Below are 11,343 nucleotides of genomic sequence, written 5' to 3' on the forward strand. Positions count from 1 at the left end.
GAAATATTTTCTATAAATTCTTGCTTATGTGTGCATGTGTAGTCATGTATTTGTGAAACAAGGAGTTCTGTGATCACATGAGTTAATGTTGTTAACTTTTCAACAATCAACTGTACATCTGCAGAAAACATTCAAAAGTGCTGTTTGTGTGTACAGTAACCAAGTCAAGTCAAGTCAAGTCATACTTGACAATAAAGTTGACTTGACTTGACTTGACTAACCAAAGTCTGACTCACTGTACACTGTTATTGAATTTAAATACATGTTGGACTTTGGATAATTGGAATAACCTACATATTTCACCACGGTAAACCATGGACTATGATCCTTCAATGACGTCTCGTAACTTATCTAACCGAACAGGATTCAACTTTCACCCACATATACATGTCACTTGTGCTAAAACCCTCCAAATCACATTCACAAATACACTACAACTCAATAAGATCTTAGACAGGAGATCACTGGAAATATGAAGTCATTTTACGAGACTAATGCAGAAACATCGCACACTGCAAATGAGCTGACTTGTATATTGACTTCTTTTTGGTTTCGTGGTAACGGAGTTTAACACAATCAGCAGTGTTTACTCGGACTGTTATGTCCTGACTAGCAACACTGTTGACTGTCAAGCATCCAAAATAAGCCTTGACAATCAATGCTCTGTGAGCTGGTCCAAAACTGGATACACTGAATTTTTGCACAATTTAAAACATACAAAAACATACCAGCCCACTTCAATTCTTGCATAATCTATTAAAAAGCTACCAAAGGCACAGTGGGTCAAACAAGTGACCCCACTGTAAATATTCATTTCCTGGCAAAGTAGGCCTTTGACGTAAGAAAAAACTAAAATCAACATACAAACTTGAACTTGTTGAACCTTTCTGGGCTGCTCCAATAAACTTTTACCTCATTTTCATTTTTTATTCGGATTAAGACTTCAAAAGCATGATTGAATTTGCTGCAATCTTTCTATATCATTATTATAACATTATTCTTATCTTATTGCAATATTTTTATTCCTATTCTCATAATATACTTATAGTCAATCATAATTTTTTCTAACCCCTTTGAGACTCGATCTTAAAGTAGTGCGCCCTTATTGACATGATATAATTTCCTTAAACCAGTGTTGTAAAAATACTGATAAGTTTTATGAGGATACAGATGTGGATGCTAGAGTGGCATGACCTCACTCGGTTTTTGTGTGTGTGTGTGTGTCTGTGTAGCTCTGTGTCTCTATGAATGTTGTGTTCTGTCATCACTGTGACCCTCCACGTGTTGACTGTTGACACAGGCAGAGTTTGGGCAGCCGCTCTGATAACAAGGACCTTTATAAGTCAGATGAGAGGAGAAGCCACTCTTCAGACCCCTGATCCTCAGGTAAAGGTCTCAGCCAAATTTTCACATATAGATCTTCTTGTCTGAGAAATGAATGTATGTAGAAGGAATGACAGATCATTTATAGAAAATTTTCAGTATTCAGTCATTTGTTTGTTCTAATGTGAAATTCTTATGTATTTCTTTCATCTGTCCATCCACAGAAAAATGAACATGCATCTGAAAGTCTTGATCTTCACGCTGTCATTTTTGACAACTTCAGGTATAGATTACTCCCTCAAATGCTGTTTAATATTCTTAATCTGCCATGTACTTCTTTTTTTAATGTCTGTTTTCTTTGTCTATAGCATACCCACTCCACCGTAACACTAGGGAGGCAACCTGGACTGATTCAAAGACCAACCAGGCTCATGATAAGACAGAACTTACAAAGGATGTGGAGTAAGTTGACTGAACTAAGTAAACTAGTGAAATAAACATGCAACTCAAGTCAAGGGGAAATATTTAAAGAGAATAAATGTCAAAACACTTTCAAATTTTTGTCTCTCTTTGCTCAGTAGAATCTACAAGACCCACATAGACAGCAGTGGCCTTTACGACCAAGACAATCACAGCAAAAATCATGTGGCAGAAGAGATGCAACGCAAGCTCAACCTGGAGTCAGAGCGTCTGCGTGCCCGTCTGCGCCAAGAGTTGGCCGAGCTGCAGGAGAGGTTGTCTCCATCTCCAGCGCACCTCAGCTCCACCTTGGCTAGCATGAGGGAGCGCTTGGCTCCCCTCACCCAGCAGCTCCAGAGCTCTCTCAGCAGCAATACCCAAGATCTGTGTGGCCAGCTGAGTCTCTATCTGCAGGGCCTGGAGACAGCAGAGGCCCAGGCTGAGGCCAGTCCCACTCTCTACCAGGAAGCCTTCCACTGGATGAGCCAAACCCTGGAGCACAGCAGCTCCAAGGTGGCCGATATCATCAGCGACTTTCATACTAAAACCGTTGGGGTGATCGAACATCTGAAAGAGATCAGCGCTAGTGAGGAGGAGTCAGCCAAGCCCGAGCTCTGGAGGGAAATTAGCTCCAGGTTGGGACAGGAAGTTAGTTCACTGAGGGTGGAGGCGCAGAACAGGGTAGAGGCTCTCAAAACAGAGCTTGCTGCTCTGCTAGAAACTGCACAGCCTCGTAGGGCTGAACTGACTGCCAGTATGGAGCGGTTCTGCCAAAATGCAGCCCTGCAGAGCCAAGTGTTTCATGCCCGGATAGAGAGGCTGTTTCAGGGGCTGGAGGAGGAGCTGGAGGTCCAGGGAGCCTCAAGCTTGTCTCCTTCTTCCTCCTCATCCATACAGCCAGGTGGATCTTTGCAGGAGGACTTTTCAATTAAACTCTCTGCTCTGATCCAAGACATTCTGCACTCAGTCTAGTGGCAGAGACAACAAAATACTAATTAACTGCCATTATGGTCACATTAAAGTGATTCTTGTAATCTTCATTCTGTATGTGAATGAGTGTATTAATGTCAGTGTATATTTACGCTATGTAAAAAGATGCTGCTTTTGAAGAGAAAAGTTGTTGATGATTTTAAAATTGCACAATATCGAGTACAACACCAACCTGTTTTCAAACTTTATTTATAATTTTTGCAAAACATAGAAACAAGTCTGACTAACATACTGTAGATTCTAATGTGCTCAACAATATATTTTAAGTGTTTTACGCAGTCTAGATTCTGAACAAAAACGTACAAACTGATAAGACTGTCAGTGGACTGTTCAGAAAAGAGACCGTTGTCAAAGAAAATTTATGACATAAAATATTTAGTTAATGTTTCTTTTTTTACACATAGTTCAGGTTTAACTGTTCCTTCATAACCAATGAGTGACTCCTGAATGCAGATGCAGTAAGTAAAGACAGAAAAACTTATATAAGACACCAGTGTCAAGAACATGTGATAATGAATGCAAAGTGACAACATTATCAGATTTTGTGTTCTCCCGATAAATATTACAGTATGGTATGAGATGACGAGGCAGTTGATCCATCAGTCAAAGGCATGAGGTAATCCTCCCACCCAATAAAACTTCTTCAGGACAAACCAGCCTCCCAGAACCAGCAAGACAGCAGCAGCCGAGCCAAACACCACCCCCACCACCAGGCCCGTCACATTCACATCATTCTTCTCTGATGCCACGTCATTACCTGATGCACGCAGGGGGAGATTAATGGAGATTACTTTTTGGGTTGTCGTAAAATATTAATATTAAGATATTAAGATGTATTTCTAGAATGATGAATGTGATCAAGGTATACTCACTGTAGGCAGCTGCATATGGCCTGTCTGCAGTAGAGGAAGATAAGAAAGAGAGTCAGTGAAAAAGTCACCTTTTTATCATGGTTGACTAGAGTGGTGTTTTTTTTTTTTACTGGGTCTAACCTTCACTGGCAGTGTAAAGAGGTCCAACTGAAACAGTGGCAGAATCTGTGGTTTCTTCTCCAAAAGGAGTCAAAGATCTTTTTCTTCTGTTATTACAGGCCTGAAAAACAGCAATCAGTCAGTTGGGTTGAGTTTGACCTATGTTGTATGATGTAAACTATGTCTTATATAATATACATTTTAAGTTAAGGAAAAGGTTCTAAATTGAAAAATAAACAATGAAGACAAACTGGGGTGGCCTGGGGGTTCAAGGTGCCAACCATGAACCACAACGTCCCAGGTTTGAATCAGTCCAAGGACTTTTGTGGCAGTCATTTCCCATCTCTACATTTCTTTCATGTGGCTCAACAATGAGTTTAAATATATTCTATTTCTATAGATTTATTTCTGTGTTCATCAACTGCTAAGAAGCAGAAAACAGGTAAGTTAAATACATGGTAATAAATTGTATCATTCAAATCTTTGCCCTACAAACACTACCATGGGGTACCTTTGGAAGTTGCTCGATACTTTCTCTGATGTCTTTAAAGTAAAATCATTTTGTTCTTGACTTCTGAACTTACAGACAGCAGCTCTTGGCATTTGCTGGGCTCACAGAGTCTCATTATGCAGTGCAGATAGATGCTGGATTTTGCTTGGTCACGGTGCTGAACAAAGCGGAAGGCCTCAAAGTTAAATCGGGCAGTTTTGGAAAGGCCATTGCTTGTCACAGATGTCCTTTCGTCAACTGAACAACTAGTGGAGAAAATAATTATTTATATATATAGTTCTTTTTTCTTTTTCTTTTTTTATAAATATGTAGAAGTTATATTATTTGCACCATGTATGAAGATATTCTAATAATAGGTGCTTCCATACCCGGTGAAGAAGTTGTGCTGCTCACTGTGCGACGTGTTGTATGCAGTGGGAGTGCCAAAGCAGTGATCCAGCAGTACATGGAAACTAAAAACAGGACGGTTGGCAAACGAGTTACTATTTTCCAGAAGAATGCTTATTTAAATATTTATTTTCAGATAAGCCAATTCACCATGAGCATGAGTATTGCTTACTTTCCAGTGAGGTTTACAGCCTTGACCTCCACATAGACCCTGGTTCTTAGCTCCAGTCCTGTTGAAGGTACCACCAATGGGTAGCTAAAGTCGGTGTCCTGAAGAAATAAGACATCAGTGTAAAATAAGTCAAGAAAAAAGGCTCTATTAGGGAACTGAATCCCAACTTGTACTTACATTAAAAACGCCCATTTTTAGTGTATCAATGAAGGTTCCATTATTATCGCTGGTCGCCACAGAAACTGAGGAGCTAAATGATCATGGAGGAGAGAATTACTACATGCACATGTCAACTTCATGTGTTCAGACATTTACAGCTTGGTCATAGAAATCATCATAGAAATATCCCCTTTGTACAATGTAGGGTTTTTTTAGGATGGACAGTTACTTACGCCACAATCTGTGTGTTGTTGATCAGGTACTCCAGTGGGTAGCGGCAGGAGAAGTGATAGTAGAGGTCTGTGGAGTAGCTTATCAGCCCCTGGTCAGCTCTGGGTGTGTCAATGTACCCAGTAATGATGACTGACTGGATAGTTAAGAAACTGCTGAAGGGACCTGCAGGGTCCGGGGCCTCATCCACAATCTGAACAAGACAACAATCACATGACCTTCTTCTATATTGCCACATAACACTAAATTCAAATCTAAATCCCTGTTGCAGTGAAACCACTAGAACTACTTGTCCATTTGAATATATGACAACATCTCCCTAATCTTTCCAGTCACATTATTACAGTAGCATCTTCTACAAGACCCATCCTGACCTGCAGAGACTGGCGACAGGGATTATTCTGACTGTTGTTAACATGAAGCTGGTAACGGATGACTGGGGGATTCACACTGTTGTCGACATCACCCAGACACATCGTAGTGTTGTGGTTCCCATTCAGAGCCAGGTCTGTGCTGTTGAAACCTGCCCACTGAGCTGTGCACAGATTGATTTCCAGGGTGATCATACTGGTGCCACACTCAACTGCCAGGTCAGAATTGTCTGTGAAAGAGGGACAAAGACAAACCAAGGAGATATAAAGGATAGAAGCAAGGTTTTATGTCTGAATACTGTGCCATTTTGAGGCAAAATTCAAATGATGATCCAGTTTCTGCTGGAAAGTCAGAGATGAGAAAACGTCCATAACATTAAACAGCGGGGAAAGGCAACCTGTCTAACAGTTAACCCACCTGGGGTCCTCTTATACTCAGATGAGCAGTTGTAGAGACACAGAGCTGGCTGCAGCAGCACAACCAGCAGAGGGAGACAAAGGTAAAGAGTCATGCTGTCTGGAGGAGGCTCAGTCAGACTGATCAGTGCTGTATTTATGTGGACAAAAAATAACAATAAGAACAATAATAAACAACAAAATACTTCTAAAATAACATTTTCAACTGAGTCAGAGCAAATGTAAAAACATACTAGTGATTATTTACAAAAAACTTAAATTGATAAAGTATAATTTTATGTGACTATAATTTTCATTATCAAATGATGTTGCACATTTGTTTGTGCGTAGCTGAAACTGTTTATAATTTTATTCTTAATTTCTATTTAAAGCAATTTAAAATGAATGAATTTCAAATAGAGACCTAGAGACAACCATAGGAGGGTCTTACCTTGGCTGGTACCTGAGCAGGTGTCATACAAGCAGTCACATAATGTGACTTTTATAGTGTTTGACAGCCTCAAGACACCTAAAACCACAGAGGTGTGACTCTCAAGCCATATCTTCAACTAATTATAGACCCCTATGTGCACACACACACACACACACACACACACACATACTGTGACTTATCATTTAGGCAGCAGCAGCAGCTCCTGGCAGGGTTTACTGTCAGATCTTAACCTAGTGGATTAATGTGTCAGTGGGATTTGACACAGATCCCCCAGGTTAAGTACAACTGATGTTTCAGGTTTCCATCTATCAAAAATTGTATTGAAGAACAGAGGTGAAAGTTACCGTTGTTGGCTGGTTGTGCTGAGGCAAATGAGATTTAAACTTGGATGCAATGTACAAATTTATTGGTAAGTAAACTTGTTGCACTTCAGGGAAAGAACTGTATTTTAAAAATATGGATATAATAATTGGCCATGAACACATTTAATCTATACGTCATTTAACCAAATACCAAATTCAATCACTAAAAACCTGCAGGATCTTGATCAACACACCACAGTGAAATGCTAGTGGTAAAACAAACACTTAAAAGAGAAATGACTAAAACTTGCAGAATTAATGCTAATTTTGATTATACTGTATAACGCCTTTAAGATAAGATGTTCCTTTATTGATCACCCGTGGAAGAAATTCAAGTTTGACACAACAGCACAGGGGAAATGTAGTGCAAAAAACATTATAAAGATATAATAGAAAACATAAATACTATAATGATAATATATCAGTAACATTTCCCAAGTTATAAAAAAATCACTGTGTTGAGATTGGCTGTCTTAAGAAAGAAACACCTTGAATGCCTGAAAGGTGATCATGTTTGCCATAAGCTATAAAGTACCAACCATGACCAACCTTTGTTAATATACCTTGCATGCCAAACCACTCCTCTATTGTCTCCACAGACTTGCATTGCAGGTTGTCGCTGTACAGTAGCTATAGGCCACAACAGTTACTGCTCAACTGAGAAGCCCTATTGTCCCTCACAAATATAGAATAAAAAGGAGCATTAGTTTTTTTTTGCAAAAGTGCCCATGGTGAGAGAAGACATTTGTTACTCTATCCACAGATGCGTCACCCTTTTACAATCTCTTCAGTTCTTGCCTGCGTCTGAGGATTTTACCTCACAGGACACCTTAAAAACAACTCATTCACCATTCTTCTGCACTCTGATCACGTTCTCCATTGAATTTTCCTTTAATCGTTCTGGCTGCAGGGATAGAGATAATGTCTGCATGGAGATGTCTAGAAAATGCTCGCCTGTCCATAGTTCAAAGGGTCAAGATAAAACTAATAAAATAACTCATAAATTCAAAAATCATGTGAACTGCTAATAGCGCAGTTTATAATATGTTACATTTGAAAAATAACATACCACCGCTCTCCAATGAACTATGTATCTACAATTCAAGGGATAGACAAGTAGATAAATAGATGGGTGAAATGGGTGAAGAAGTTTCTTTTTTGATAAGCTGAACAAATAATAAAAAACAGTGCAAATGATAGTAAGGAGACATTGTTTTATAGACCAGTCATAATAGGTTTTACTGGTGTGAAAATAACAGAAAATATAATAGCAAGATAACGATATTAATATATTGTTAATAGAAGATAACATGATAGAGATTAGCCATAATCAGGTTAAATGTTGAATGTCTGTTTTGTCTAATAATAAAATTGTACAATAAAACCCATAACCATCTTCTAGGAAGACTTAAGTCAGAAAGACCAAATAAAAGGATTATTATGACAGTGTGCTTAGTGATAAGTGTACACCTTCACTGGTTCCTTTCAGCAAGAACAACAATGGTTGCTGACATACAATCACAGTAGAAAATAAGTCCCAGGGCAGGACACAGATTTATTTTTGAAAGAAAGAGGATACGCTGGGAAGCTTGTAAGGAGACGGTACTTTGTGTGGGCAGAGTACAGTAAAGTAGATCATTAGTGTAGCTAATGACCCCTCAGGTTGTGAATATAACATATCACGTAGACAACTAACGGAGTGGTAATGTTTAAAAACAGTGACATAATTATGCTCTTTAACATAATACATTTAATTTGCATAATTTAGTGTCATTCAGTGGTGGAAGCAAATTTTGGTAAAAGTACTATAGAACAATGTCCCCTGCGACTAATGTGTTGTTATATGTGACAACGTTAGATTGTTATGCCTGAATATGTATGTAGCATTTTACTTTTGTAGCTGTTCTTTAAATAAAGTTGGCTATTTCAGTGCAGTGGTTTCCAAACAAGGGGACTTATGATTTATGGGAGAGGAAAGAAGTAAAAAGTTCTGCTCAATATATAATATTTATTTCTCTTAATGTGTTGTATTTTCTCTAATCTTTATTTTTTGAGAAATACTGGATAATTTGAACAGTTGTATAAATGCAGGATGACAACTGCAGCACTTGACTAAATCTTAGACCCACAACAAAAACATTGGTTAAATATTGGTGTTGTTAAAGTAATGCAATAAAAGTATGATATTTCTATCTGAAATGCAGTGGAGAAGTATAAAGCAGCATGAAGTGAAAATATGACTTTAATAATTACTACATAAAATTGTGCTTATGTACAGTACTTCAGTAAATGTATGTACCGGTAATTACTTTCTACCACTGAGGTCATTGGGCAACAACCAATTAGGTGTAATTTCATGAGTAGTTTGGTGTCATCTGGTGGCCAAAGTTAGACAGAGCTTAAACAGAGCTTCTTGTTGTCTGTGTCTAATAGACTTTTGAATCACCAGCGTTGAGGAGTGCAAGCCAAGAGACACAACTTCCTCCTCAACCAACAGACAGCACAGTGACTGCCATTGTGTATTTGTCTCTCAGGAAAACGCCAACAGATATCCATTCCAGTAAACAAAAGAGGTAGAAAATAATCTGGAATTAACAAACACAGAAAATAAAGTCATGTTTTGTTTTGTTTTTGTCTTTTTATTTGTGCTATACAATACAAAAGCAAAAGATACATACTTAAGAAACAAAAGCCAACAACACCTAATATAACTGAAGAGAGTACTAGACGATAAAAGAATAATTAAAAAAATAGAAAGAAACATTGTCCCAGTACAACAGCAAATTTGGAAATCCCCTTAATGTGAAGTGGTGTCCTTGGAGGCCACAATCCCTTAAACATAATCCCCAATATTTTTCATATTCAGCCTTTATGACCTGGGTTCTGAAATACCTGTTTTTGACATCCTAGTAAAACTCTTTCCAGTTTGGGCTTTTTATGTTAGTTTGTGGCCAGACAAGCAAGTTTCATCCCATTTGTTTGTTCAATTCCAGCTCCCACCTTTTTCTTTAGTTTTTTTACAACCCAAATAGTTTTTATAAATAGAGTTTATTCTTTTCTTGTGTTGTTCTTCACATTGTATGAAAATCAGTTCTATATTAAAATAATATATATCTTAATATGTTTTCTTTTTATTCTTTCTTATGTGTCAAATAATTGGCTGATATACACCAGTCCCCTGTTCCTCCATTTATAAATCAGTGGTAGATGAATTAAATTCAGGATTTATTACAATTTTGGTCTAAATATTGAGTTTGAAATTCTTAGATTATTCTTATTTTACACCATAGTATCTCAACTCATTCATTCTTTACTTTGAGTTTTTTCCACTGAAAAATAATGTTTTGTCCTGCAACAACCGGGCAAAGTGGGCAACCGCTCCAGGGCACCGAAAGCTCTGGGCTTACTAAATGTTAAGTGTTTGTACTAATTAAATTGAGATTTTGTATGTGACAAGTGTCAACTAACATGATAATGACCATAAGGTGGATCCTGACCTTGAGGTCTTGGAAAAGGGTCTCTGTGTCAAAATCTAGTTATGATTAGTTTTCGTACAATGTTGCACATTCCTGAATTATTTGGTATTTAATTAAATTACCACATTGCAAATCTGGGTCCATGGAAAAACTGAATCGGAGACTAAATCTGACAATGTGTCTGCCCAAATCCTGAAATAGAAGTGTTTATGTACAAAAATGCCTTCTCACAGGATCTGTTCATACATCTGTTTATACAATGATTTGTATGAAATGCTATCTTTTTTTATTTGTGGTGTGGCCATGCTGATTGGTGTGGCTGTCTAGTGTCTTGTAAGCCCACATGGGCTCAAATATACAAATCAATCAATATACAGTTTGCACATGGTGTTTTTGATTACACAGTAACACCTGTATATACAGTCCGACATTAAAGCCCTGTTGTGAAATTATCTGCGGTGCATTCCTGTTTTGCCCAACAATAAACACACTGATGATGTGAGAAAAGCTCAACAGGGGCTGTGTTTGTAACAGTCACAGCTCTTCATCACATGACAAACATTTGCGTGCACTGGCCAATAATCAAATGAACTTTAGAGGCTTTGATAGACCAAAACAAGGAAAAATCATTCCAGGTCACACATGACAAGCATTCGGAGGCTCAGTCTGTCAACAAGACTCCTGCATGCAAGACACAATTGTGTTACCAGATGAGGGAGACAGACAGAAAGATGGCCTGAAGCCAGGTAGTAGACAACAGACCTACACAGAAAAAACAGGCTGTGATTGTCTGTCCTCTCTGGGCTCTCTATGGAGAGGAGCTGGTGTTTATTACTCTGCTCCCAAAGTCATCTGTTGATGGATGTTAAAAAATCATACAACACAAAAGGAAGATTAACTGCGGGCAGTGGTGAGGTCTGTGTGTGTCTATTTGTGTTCTGTCTTGTAACCTAAGATTTAAATCTTTCAACATATCTGATCTTCATATACATTGTGTTACAGTACTAGATTCAGTAACATGGGCAACAAACTAGGCGTGAGAGAGAGAGCATAGACTGGCAGACATCATTGTTTTTTGCTT

General features: G+C 38.2%; 2 protein-coding genes across 3 annotated transcripts; one reads left to right on the forward strand and one right to left on the reverse strand.

Annotated features, from left to right (window-relative positions):
- Positions 1–1,547: 1,547 nt before the first annotated feature.
- On the forward strand, positions 1,548–3,065 carry zgc:162608 (uncharacterized protein LOC100037332 homolog). 2 transcript variants are annotated; one of them, XM_035680444.1, is made up of 3 exons: positions 1,548–1,606; positions 1,692–1,785; positions 1,902–3,065. In XM_035680444.1, exons 1-3 carry the CDS (start codon positions 1,552–1,554, stop codon positions 2,752–2,754), a joined length of 1,002 nt encoding a protein of 333 aa, XP_035536337.1. In that variant the 5' UTR covers positions 1,548–1,551; the 3' UTR covers positions 2,755–3,065. The 2 variants fall into 2 exon arrangements, with proteins under 2 accessions (XP_035536337.1, XP_035536338.1); XM_035680445.1 differs by having other exon boundaries at positions 1,905–3,065.
- Positions 3,066–3,141: 76 nt separating this feature from the next.
- LOC118342087 (zona pellucida-like domain-containing protein 1) lies at positions 3,142–6,086 on the reverse strand. Its single transcript, XM_035680518.1, has 10 exons — positions 5,993–6,086; positions 5,578–5,804; positions 5,206–5,396; positions 4,991–5,063; positions 4,814–4,911; positions 4,623–4,706; positions 4,328–4,499; positions 3,765–3,864; positions 3,645–3,668; positions 3,142–3,529 (listed from the first exon to the last, which is right to left on the reverse strand). The coding sequence occupies exons 1-10, from the start codon at positions 6,084–6,086 to the stop codon at positions 3,372–3,374; spliced, it is 1,221 nt and encodes a 406-aa protein (XP_035536411.1). The 3' UTR covers positions 3,142–3,371.
- Between the last annotated feature and the right edge of the window lie 5,257 nt (positions 6,087–11,343).

Source organism: Morone saxatilis, unplaced genomic scaffold, assembly GCF_004916995.1.
Source record: "Morone saxatilis isolate NCDOM2014 unplaced genomic scaffold, NCSU_SB_2.0 Contig8, whole genome shotgun sequence".
NCBI classification, from domain to species: domain Eukaryota; kingdom Metazoa; phylum Chordata; class Actinopteri; family Moronidae; genus Morone; species Morone saxatilis.